Genomic DNA, 12,649 nt, shown 5'->3' on the forward strand with positions numbered 1-12,649 from the left:
TACATTCCCCTAATATTCCAGCAGTAGGCCTAAACAAGGCTTCATTTTATCAGCTATGTTTGGGCTTGGTAATAGAATGTGACATTTCCCTACAACTATTTGATGATGATAAATATTTTAAACCATTATTGGCTCCCTATGAACAGGCATTAGATTGTCAAATGAACGCCAACTTAATGGAAGATCTGTTGCATAAGGCACCGCCAGTGGCGGTGTTCATTAAACATAAACAAAGGCTTTTTGAGTTGTTTGTTTATATTAAAACAGGATATAATTATAATCAAATAAATTATTATACATGAAATATCTAACAATTTAAATTAAGAAAACATTATTAATAATTCGTTTTATATGTATATAAATTTTAAATAGTTTTAATAATACGAATACATCTGGCAATATTTTGCACTAAAAACGCAACACTGATAAGAAAACCAAACGTCAAATGGGAAATGTCACAGAAAAGCAATGAAAACAAAAAAACAATATGGTCTTTTCAACGATTTTTATCAAATAAGAGGGTAAATTAAAAAGCGTTAGAAAAGAATAAATGAAATATTTTATTTAAAAGCAATTAATATAAGAATAATATTATTATTATTGTATTGACATTTTGTGAAAGTTTTGTGTAATGTGAAAATATTTAATAAAAATTATTTTATTTAAAGTTTTATTAGCAAAAGTTTTTGCCCCCTTTATTTAGGCGTTTATTCACGCGCATTGACAGCACCTAAAGATGCCTGTTTGGCGCGCGGTAAATCAGCTGAGCCACATTCGGGTCATTTGCTCGCTCATTTTAGTCCAACACGACGCATTTGGTAAATTCTAAGAAAATTTTGATACCCCTTTACAAGGTCTTAAACCCTACCGATTTTCCTAAAAAATACACCATCTGAAAATTTCAATTTTTACGAATTTTTTGCTATAAAATTCATAAAAATCGGTTAACATTAAGGGGTAGTAAAACGCCTTTGAAAATTCGTATTTTTTCGGTGTGTGTGGTGTAGAAAAGTAGAAAAAAGTTGTAAACGCTGGAATTGAAAATTCCTTTTCTCGCCATTTTGCTTATAGAAAAAAAGTGAATTTTTACTTTTGAATGAAGAATCTTTAAAAAAAATGTTAAGTGAAAATTGTCTAGCTGAAGGGAAACATAATTAAATATGTTATAATGTGTTTAGAAAATGAAAATCCTGAAATAAAAAGCCTTTAAAATAAATGATGAGCAAAAAATTTTATTTTCAACATTAACACACAAAAAAATGTAAGACAATTTTTTCTTCGCCGTAGTTTAGTGCTTGACAAATATGTAGAAAAAATGTGAATAAAAAAAAGAAGTGCTGGTGTTAAAACGATAAGAAAATAATGGTTGTGGTTGGTTAATATTGAATTGAAAAAAATATATAAAACGTGTAAAGAAATTTTGTGAATTTTTTCCTATATAAATTAATTATTAAGCCACCAAAGTCCTTTTGCTTTCACAAAGAGGAAAATTAAACGTCAGCAGTATAATTATTAAAAGAGGTGTTTAAATATTATTAAAGAAAAAAACTATAAATGCAAATTGTTGTTGTTTTATCCCTCCATTTAACAACTAAACTTCTTTCTCTGGTTCTCCCACTCTCTATATAACTTTCTGTTCAACTGTCTTCATAAATTAATTTAAAAAATTTATTAATATTTTTATAGCCACTTTTTATCAACCGGGTTTTAAAAGAAGTTTTTTGTTGTACAAATTAATTTTCTTAATATCAAAAACAAAACTTGCAAAAAAATGGCGCATTCATCGACTGCTAATGCAGCTTCTTCGGCCACTACGACAGGTGAAATAAATTATTTCTTTCAGGATGAAAATGGTAAGTTTGTCTTGGTTTTAAAATATGTTTTTTTTTGTAAAAATTTCATAATTATTTGTAAACTAACTAACTATGCATGTGGTCGTTAGTTTTTGCAATTTGCATTTTATTAGATTTTTATATTTTTGCACCATCCCATCCCCCTTTTTTGTATGCTTTTTCGTTTTCTTTTTTCTCTCTCTCGATCAGTTTATTGTTGTTGTAATATCTTTGAGCCGCCATATTTTTACAGTTCGTCTTAAGGCGTGCAGTGTTTTGAATGAGTTAAATTGATATTTGGGAAAAATGGAAACAATTTGGACTTCTTAATAAAAAAAAAAAAACATTAATTTGTTGCTACATAATATATATAACTTTCCTATGCAAGATCAAAAACATTAAGCATTCTTAATTTTTAAAGTTATAAAAGTAAAAATTGTGGAGTATGTCTATTATAGTATAAGTGTTCTTTAAGAACAAGAACTGAAATAAAACTGAACTAGAACTGAACTAGAACTGAACTAGAACTGAACTAGAACTGAACTAGAACTGAACTAGAACTGAACTAGAACTGAACTAGAACTGAACTAGAACTGAACTAGAACTGAACTAGAACTGAACTAGAACTAAACTAGAACTGAACTAGATCTTAACTAGAACTGAACTAAAACTGAATTAGAACTCAGCTTGAACTGATGCAGAACTGAACTGATTTAGCTTTCTTTAAAAAAAATATATAAAAGATTTCTGTTTAAAAAAGTTGCAGAAGAAAAGTTTTCAATTGAATTTTTTCTAATTTTTTATTTTAATAAGTTTTCTTTATAAGAGTTTTCTATAGAGAAGATAGAGATATTTTCACCACAACAAATAAAAAAATGTATATTAAACCTAGCTATGCCCTTCATTAGAGACTAAAACCTAAAAAATCAATTCAACTTTTTAATACAAATCTTTAGATTTATATACTTTCCTATATTATCAATTTTTTGTTGCTTGCTTTACATTTCTTTTACATTTTTGTCATAAACTTTTTTTATATTTATTTATATTTTTCTTCTATATATTACATCTATTTTAAATGAAAAACAAAAGTTGTGTGTTACTTGTGTAAAAAGCAATCATGAGCGTCGTTTACTTTAAACGCAAACACATATTTTTAGAAATTGTTTTTTTTTTTTTTATAATAAAAATGGAACGAAGTGTAGAACGAAAGACACAAAAATGATTGCCCACATTTTTGTTTTTTAGCACAGAAGAAGAGTTGTAAATGATGTACAATATTTTTTGATTTTGTTTTGTTTGCTGTTTTTTTTTTCATTCTTTTGGTTCACAATTGATAACACGACCGTAATACATAAACGCCTAACCACCAGAGTGTCTTTAGAGAGTTTCGCATCAGAAATTTAGGAAATTGATTTGAAATAAAGTAGGTTTGATTGGGTGTTATTCGTAAGAGAAGGGTGTTTTTAAAGTAAAGCAGATACCTATGTATAAGCTAATAGATATTAGTTTTGTATTGGGGTACTAGAACTGAACTAGAACAGAACTAGAACTGAACTAGAACTGAACTAGAACTGAACTAGAACTGAACTAGAACTGAACTAGAACTGAACTAGAACTGAACTAGAACTGAACTAGAACTAAACTAGAACTGAACTAGAACTGAACTAGAACTGAACTAGAACTGAACTAGAACTGAACTAGAACTGAACTTGAACTAGAACTGAACTAGAACTGAACTAGAACTGAACTAGAACTGACCTAGAACTAGAACTGAACTGGAACTGAACTAGAACTGAACTAGAACTGAGCTAGAACTGAACTAGAACTGAACTAGAACTGAACTGGAACTGAACTAGAACTATACTAGAACTGAACGAGAACTGAACAAGAACTGAACTAGAACTGAACTAGAACTGAACTAGAACTAAACTAGAACTGAACTAGAACTGAACTAGAACTGAACTAGAACTGAACTAGAACTGAACTAGAACTGAACTAGAACTGAACTAGAACTGAACTAGAACTGAACTAGAACTGAACTAGAACTGAACTAGAACTGAACTAGAACTGAACTAGAACTGAACTAGAACTGAACTAGAACTGAACTAGAACTGAACTAGAACTGAACTAGAACTGAACTAGAACTGAACTAGAACTGAACTAGAACTGAACTAGAACTGAACTAGAACTGAACTAGAACTGAACTAGAACTGAAGTAGAACTGAACTAGAACTATACTAGAACTGAACTAGAACTGAACTAGAACTGAACTAAAACTGAATTAGAAATGAATTAGCACTGAACTAGAACTGAACTAGAACAGAATCAAAACTGAACAAGAATTGAACTAGAACTGAAATAGAACTAGAACTGAACACGAATTGAACTAGAACTGAACTAGAATTGAACTGAACTGTAATAATGTTTATATTCTGGGCATTAATAAATTTTAAGATATACAGGATTTCCTGATTTCCAGTTAATGCTGGTATACAAGAGATTCCCTCGTATTTATACAAAAATTCATTCATTTAGAATTTAGCATTTATAACTCCACTCATGTATTGCATGAGTTTCCAGACATCTACAACATAATTGTGCATTACTTGACATTTAAGCCCCTGTTATATGTGGTCATTTTAAAATACAACCCTAATATTAAATGAATACAAAAATTAACTTCAAATTCATTAAAACCAAAGCTGACGATAATAATGATGGTTGAATTGTTGTTAGTTTTTTAATATTGTTTCAAGTTTACAAAAAAAGTAGTGTGGTTGAAGCAAATAAATAAGGTACTTGTTGTTTTTGTACTAGAAATAAAGTATTTGCCCACCAAAAAACCAAAAATACATACATATATTTCTTTCGTGAGCTTGTTTTCGGTGTTTTTTCTTCATAACTTTAATACATTTTTGCATTTTATAAGTGGGTTTCACGTCATTCTTAAAATGTGTTTTAGTTTATGTATAATAACAAAAAATATTAGATTTTAACATAAGTATTTGTGTATTAAAAATATTAGTACATATTAGTAGTTGTAGTCTTATTATTGTATTTCATACTAAAAATGTAGTAAATAGTTTGTTTGTTGTTGCTTTCTTTACTTTTTTTACTGTCATGAATTTTACAACTCTGTCTTGGGATTGTGTTGTTTGTTGTTGATGTTTGGTGTTGTAATAATAGACGAGTGTGTGCGATGAGAGCGTGTAAATTGTTTCCTTGATGTGTGTGTAAAAAATTCATTCATACATTTTTATTTTTAATCAGTTTTATTTTGTTGTAAGTTGTATTTGTTTGTGTTAAATACCACATAATTTGTTCATTTAAATATTCATTATTTTTATAAAATTATACTGTTTTGGAATTAAGATTTAATTTATTTAAACATATTTTTTTGAATTTTTGTTTACTAATTTATGTTGTGTGTTTTCGTTTCATCTTTTTTATAGGAAAAATACACAAAGTTCTTAAACAAGTTGAAATAAAACAAGAACCACTTGGTGGTCCATCTACAGTTTATGCACCTACAGTTGGCGGCAATATGGGCACATTTACACAAATGGTAAATATGAACACAATTATTATCGATATATATTAGACTAGACTATAGACAAGACTATAGACTAGACTATAGACTAAACTATAGACTAAACTATAGACTAGACTATAGACTATACTATAGACTAGACTATAGACTAAACTATAGACTAAACTATAGACTAGACTATAGACTATACTATAGACTATACTATAGACTAGACTATAGACTAGACTATAGACTAAACTATAGACTAGACTATAGACTAGACTATAGACTAGACTATAGACTAGACTATAGACTAGACTATAGACTAGACTATAGAGTAGATTACAGACTAGACTATAGACTAGACTATAGAGTAGATTATAGACTAAACTATAGACTAAACTATAGACTAAACTATAGACTAGACTATAGACTAGACTATAGACTATACTATAGACTAGACTATAGACTAAACTATAGACTAAACTATAGACTAAACTATAGACTAGACTATAGACTATACTATAGACTATACTATAGACTAGACTATAGACTAGACTATAGACTAGACTATAGACTAGACTATAGACTAGACTATAGACTAGACTATAGACTAGACTATAGACTAGACTATAGACTAGACTATAGACTAGACTATAGACTAGACTATAGACTAGACTATAGACTAGACTATAGACTAGACTATAGACTAGACTATAGACTAGACTATAGACTAGACTATAGACTAGACTATAGACTAGACTATAGACTAGACTATAGACTAGACTATAGACTAGACTATAGACTAGACTATAGACTAGACTATAGACTAGACTATAGACTAGACTATAGACTAGACTATAGACTAGACTATAGACTAGACTATAGACTAGACTATAGACTAGACTATAGACTAGACTATAGACTAGACTATAGACTAGACTATAGACTAGATTATAGACTAGACTATAGAGTAGTTACAGACTAGACTATAGACTAGACTATAGAGTAGATTATAGACTAGACTATAGACTAGACTAGACTAGACTAGAGTAGATTGTAGACTAGACTATAGACTAGACTATAGACTAGACTATAGACTAGACTATAGACTAGACTATAGACTAGACTATAGACTAGACTATAGACTAGACTATAGACTAGACTATAGACTAGACTATAGACTAGACTAAAGACTAGACTATAGACTAGACTATAGACTAGACTATAGACTAGACTATAGACTAGACTATAGACTAGACTATAGACTAGACTATAGACTAGACTATAGACTAGACTATAGACTAGACTATAGACTAGTCTATAGACTAGACTATAGACTAGACTATAGACTAGACTATAGACTAGACTATAGATTAGACTATAGACTAGACTATAGACTAGACTATAGACTAGACTATAGACTAGACTATAGACTAGACTATAGACTAGACTATAGACTAGACTATAGACTAGACTATAGACTAGACTATAGACTAGACTATAGACTAGACTATAGACTAGATTATAGACTAGACTATAGACTAGACTATAGACTAGACTATAGACTAGATTATAGACTAGACTATAGAGTAGATTACAGACTAGACTATAGACTAGACTATAGAGTAGATTATAGACTAGACTATAGACTAGACTAGACTAGACTAGAGTAGATTGTAGACTAGACTATAGACTAGACTATAGACTAGACTATAGACTAGACTATAGACTAGACTATAGACTAGACTATAGACTAGACTATAGACTAGACTATAGACTAGACTATAGACTAGACTATAGACTAGACTATAGACTAGACTATAGACTAGACTATAGACTAGACTATAGACTAGACTAAAGACTAGACTATAGACTAGACTATAGACTAGACTATAGACTAGACTATAGACTAGACTAATAGACTAGACTATAGACTAGACTATAGACTAGACTATAGACTAGACTATAGACTAGACTATAGACTAGACTATAGACTAGACTATAGACTAGACTATAGACTAGACTATAGACTAGACTATAGACTAGACTATAGACTAGACTATAGACTAGACTATAGACTAGACTATAGACTAGACTATAGACTAGACTATAGACTAGACTATAGACTAGACTATAGACTAGACTATAGACTAGACATAGACTAGACTATAGACTAGACTATAGACTGACTATAGACTAGACTATAGACTAGACTATAGACTAGACTATAGACTAGACTATAGACTAGACTATAGACTAGACTATAGACTAGACTATAGACTAGACTATAGACTAGACTATAGACTAGACTAGACTAGACTATAGACTAGACTATAGACTAGACTATAGACTAGACTATAGACTAGACTATAGACTAGACTATAGACTAGACTATAGATAGACTAGACTATAGACTAGACTATAGACTAGACTATAGACTAGATTATAGACTAGACTATAGACTAGACTATAGACTAGACTATAGACTAGACTATAGACTAGTCTATAGACTAGACTATAGACTAGACTATAGACTAGACTATAGACTAGACTATAGACTAGACTATAGACTAGACTATAGACTAGACTATAGACTAGACTATAGACTAGACTATAGACTAGACTATAAACTAGACTATAAACTAGACTATAGACTAGACTATAGACTAGACTATAGACTAGACTATAAACTAGACTATAGACTAGACTATAGACTAGACTATAGACTAGACTATAGACTAGACTATAGATTAGACTAGAATATTATCGATCTTAATTTTTAATTTTCCCTTTTAATCAAAAAAATGTTTCCTTTTTCCTTTTCTTTTTGTGCCTTTTAGAACACAAATCAACCTCAATTCGTACGAATACAAAATAGTTATAATATCCAATCAACAGAAAGTGAGTTTAAAGTTTTTAAATCAAATATAAAGAAAACTTTTTTACACAAAACTAATAATCTGGTACTGTGTTACCTTAAAAAAACTCCCTCTAGGTCCCACATATACTGTTATTACACCACAAAGTAGTAGTGGCAGCAGCAATAGCAATATGCAACAAAGGCAACAACAACAGCAGCAACAACATAACAACAACACAAATATCACCACAATAAAATATGAACCAGTTGAAGAATTTACAACACACACGGTAAGTTTGATGAAGCTCTGGGTGTTTGAAACAAAAGAACATTTCTAGCAAATCTTAAAAAAAAGTAATAATTTGTTTGTGGAAATGGAGTTTTGGCGAGTTGTATAAAAGTAGTTTAAAACTAATTATTTTTGTTGTTTCCCTTTATACAAAACATTATAATCAACTATCTTAATGTTTAAAGACTGTTGTAAAGGAAGAGGAACGTTACAAATACAAACCACAAATTCTAACGAACACAGCGAAAACCACAGCTTCAAAATCAAAAATGTAATTATATTAATATTAAATTAACATTAACATTTTATTTGTAAATTAAACTAATTGTTTTTAACTTAGACAACACAATACCAGCCATCAAAATGTCTCCGCCTCAGCCGCCTCCGCAGCAGCAGTACAAAGAAAACGTAAACCGGAGAAGGCGGGTAAAGGTTTACGTCATTTTTCATTGAAAGTGTGTGAAAAGGTTAAAGTCAAAGGCACCACCACCTACAATGAAGTGGCCGATGAATTGGTGGCCGAAGAAATACAAAATAATTCCTTTGACAAGAACTGTGATCAAAAGAATATACGAAGACGTGTTTACGATGCTTTAAATGTTTTAATGGCCTTGCAAATAATATCCAAAGATAAAAAAGAAATACGCTGGATTGGTTTACCCTCAAATGCAGTGGAGGTAGTAAAAAGTTTTATTTATAATTTAAAGAATATTAGCTAAAAGAATTTTTATTGTTTTAGGAATTTTCACAACTGGAAAAGGATAACCAAGAGCGTCGACTGCGCATCAAACAAAAAAATCAACAATTAAGAGAATTGCTGCTGCAGCAGGTCTCCTTTAAAAGTCTTATAGAACGTAATAAGGAGGCCGAAAGACAGGGCATTATACCCACACCAAATTCATCCATACAATTACCTTTTATAATTGTTAATACACACAAGTCAACAAAAATTAATTGTAGTGTTACCAATGATAAGTAAGTCTATTGGAATCTAATCTCTAGTTGCAAGTTTAAGTAAAATATTTATTGTTTTTTTCTAGGTCCGAGTATATTTTTAAATTTGACGATAAATTTGAAATGCATGATGATGCCGAAGTGCTTAAACGTATGGGTTTATTATTTGGTAGGTTTTTTATTTGATTTTGGAAAGGATCCTCTTATTAAATGCCTATGTATTGTTGCTTTTAAGGTTTGGACAAGGGTCAGTGTTCGTATGAGGATGTTGAACGTGCCAAATCGTTGGTGCCACCAAATTTCGAAAAGTATATAGAAGGTAAGTTTGAAATATTTTCAAAAATAGCTTTTTAGACTAGAATATAGACTAGACTATGGGCTAGACTATAGACTGGACTATATACTTTTTTTAGACTATACCATAGACTAGATTATAGACTAGACAAGTCTAGACTGAACTATAGACTAGTCTATTAACTAGACTAGACTTTTGACTAGACTATGTACTATACTATAGACTAAACTATAGACTAGACTATAGACTAGGCTATAGGCTAGACTAGACTATAGACTAGGCTATAGACTAGACTATAGACTAGGCTATAGAGTGGATTATAGACTAGGCTATAGAGTGGATTATAGACTAGGCTATAGACTAGACTATAGACTAGGCTATAGAATAAACTATAGACTAAACTATAGACTAGAATATAGACTAGACTATAGACTAGACTATAAACTAGACTAGACTAAGATTAGACTATAAACTAGACTACACTATAGGACTAGACTATACATAGACTAGACTATAGACTAGACTATAGACTAGACTATAGACTAGACTATAGACTAGACTATAGACTAGACTAGACTAGATATAGACTAGACTATAGACTAGACTATAGACTAGACTATAGACTAGACTATAGACTAGACTATAGACTAGACTATAGACTAGACTATAGACTAGACTATAGACTAGACTATAGACTAGACTATAGACTAGACTATAGACTAGACTATAGACTAGACTATAGACTAGACTACAGACTAGACTATAGACTAGACTATAGACTAGACTATAGACTAGACTATAGACTACTAGACTATAGACTAGACTAGACTAGACTATAGACTAGACTATAGACTATATAGAGAGACTACTATAGACTAGACTATAGACTAGACTATAGACTAGACTATAGACTAGTCTATAGACTAGACTATAGACTAGACTATAGACTATAGACTAGACTATAGACTAGACTATAGACTAGACTATAGACTAGACTATAGACTAGACTATAGACTAGACTATAGACTAGACTATAGACTAGACTATAGACTAGACTATAGACTAGACTATAGACTAGACTAAAGACTAGACTATAGACTAGACTATAGACTAGACTATAGACTAGACTATAGACTAGACTATAGACTAGACTATAGACTAGACTATAGACTAGACTATAGACTAGACTATAGACTAGACTATAGACTAGACTATAGACTAGACTATAGACTAGATATAGACTAGACTATAGACTAGACTATAGACTAGACTATAGACTAGACTATAGACTAGACTATAGACTAGACTATAGACTAGACTATAGACTAGACTATAGTCTAGTCTATAGTCTAGTCTATAATCTAGTCTATAGTCTAGTCTATAGTCTAGACTATAGACTAGACTATAGACTAGACTATAGACTAGACTATAGACTAGACTATAGACTAGACTATAGACTAGACTATAGACTCGACTATAGACTAGACTATAGACTAGACTATAGACTAGACTATAGACTAGACTATAGACTAGACTATAGACAAGACTATAGTCTAGACTATAGACTAGACTATAGACTAGACTATAGACTAGACTATAGACTAGACTATAGACTAGACTATAGACTAGACTATAGACTAGACTTTAGACTAGACTATAGACTAGAGTATAGACTAGACTTTAGACTAGACTATAATATAGACTAGACTATAGAATAGACTTTAAATTATCTTCGATAAATTTGTTTAAAGGTTATTATTAGTCACAATTTTATGTATAAAAAATTATTAAAATTTTCATATTTCATTTAATAAAGTTTAATATTATATTCAATTTATTTTCTAGCATACGGCAGTGGAAAATCGAATGATATCAGCTATGACTCAGATGATGAAATGAACTCCTATGACTATATCGAATTAACTCAAGATAATTCGCAACATGGTTTTACAACAACAGCGACAACACACAATGCTCTAGTGAGCAGTGGTGGTGGAGGCGGTATTGGTGGTGGTGGTGGCGGCGCTAGTAGTGTTATCATTAAAACAGCTGATCTCGATGATGAAGAGGATTTCGTAGAACACAGTGATATTGATTGAGGTGTAGGTAGAGTTACATTAAGTAACAATACAAATACAAATGGAAAAAACAAACAAAACTATAAAATTAAAAGATCTTTAAAAACAAATAATAAAAACCAACAGTTAAAAACAACAACATCATCATCATCATTGGCAATTATGCAAAAAACAACAACAACTGCTAACACAACATTGTTGTCCTCATCAGCATCATCGGCAACAATTCCACCATCACCACCACCATCCACAGCTACAAATGAAATTCTAGAAGAAACTAAATTATCAGGGGAAAGAAAGAAACTTTTTATGTCTGCCCAGGATGGTAATTTATCAGATACTGATACTTTTAGTTTCTCTTTTATTTCAGCCTTATTAGGTCTGCATAAAAAATAAGTAATTTTCTTTTTTTTAGTTGTTTATATAATAGATTATTAATTAATTAATATTATTTTATTACAAAGAAAAGGAAAGAAAAAATATGCTATTTTTTACTAAAGAAAAAAAAAACAAAAACAATTTAATATATAGAAACAAAAAAAAAAATATATTATATATAATATAAAGATTTTTTTAAATGTCATTTGTTGTAAGTTTAAATTAATTTAAATAATTATTTTTTCTCTTCTTTGGTTCTTTTATGTAATAACTCTCTTCTCATTTTAACACTCTTAACCGAGAGCAAGTTTAAAAGCTCTGGTTATAACTTAAGAGCAACAAAATTTAGGGGCTTTTTAATGTTTTTATTTACTGTTTGTAGACATCCGTTTCTCTTTAAAATTTCTTTTTAAATTCTCTAAATTAAA

The 12,649-nt window shown here is 30.2% G+C and overlaps 1 protein-coding gene across 3 annotated transcripts; it reads left to right on the plus strand.

The window, feature by feature from the left end:
* Positions 1-685: 685 nt before the first annotated feature.
* LOC119605688 (transcription factor Dp) lies at positions 686-12,292 on the plus strand. 3 transcript variants are annotated; one of them, XM_037958951.1, is made up of 11 exons: positions 686-818; positions 1,687-1,853; positions 5,288-5,400; positions 8,208-8,268; positions 8,363-8,517; positions 8,702-8,787; positions 8,857-9,193; positions 9,256-9,491; positions 9,557-9,639; positions 9,706-9,789; positions 11,611-12,292. In XM_037958951.1, exons 2-11 carry the CDS (start codon positions 1,772-1,774, stop codon positions 11,862-11,864), a joined length of 1,491 nt encoding a protein of 496 aa, XP_037814879.1. In that variant the 5' UTR covers positions 686-818; positions 1,687-1,771; the 3' UTR covers positions 11,865-12,292. The 3 variants fall into 3 exon arrangements, with proteins under 3 accessions (XP_037814879.1, XP_037814875.1, XP_037814876.1); XM_037958947.1 differs by having other exon boundaries at positions 778-1,261; XM_037958948.1 differs by lacking the exon at positions 686-818 and adding an exon at positions 1,356-1,521.
* Positions 12,293-12,649: the final 357 nt, after the last annotated feature.

Source organism: Lucilia sericata, unplaced genomic scaffold (assembly GCF_015586225.1).
Source record: "Lucilia sericata isolate MDLA Ls3-8-SP2 unplaced genomic scaffold, ASM1558622v1 Contig000510F_arrow, whole genome shotgun sequence".
Taxonomy (NCBI): Eukaryota; Metazoa; Arthropoda; class Insecta; order Diptera; family Calliphoridae; genus Lucilia; species Lucilia sericata.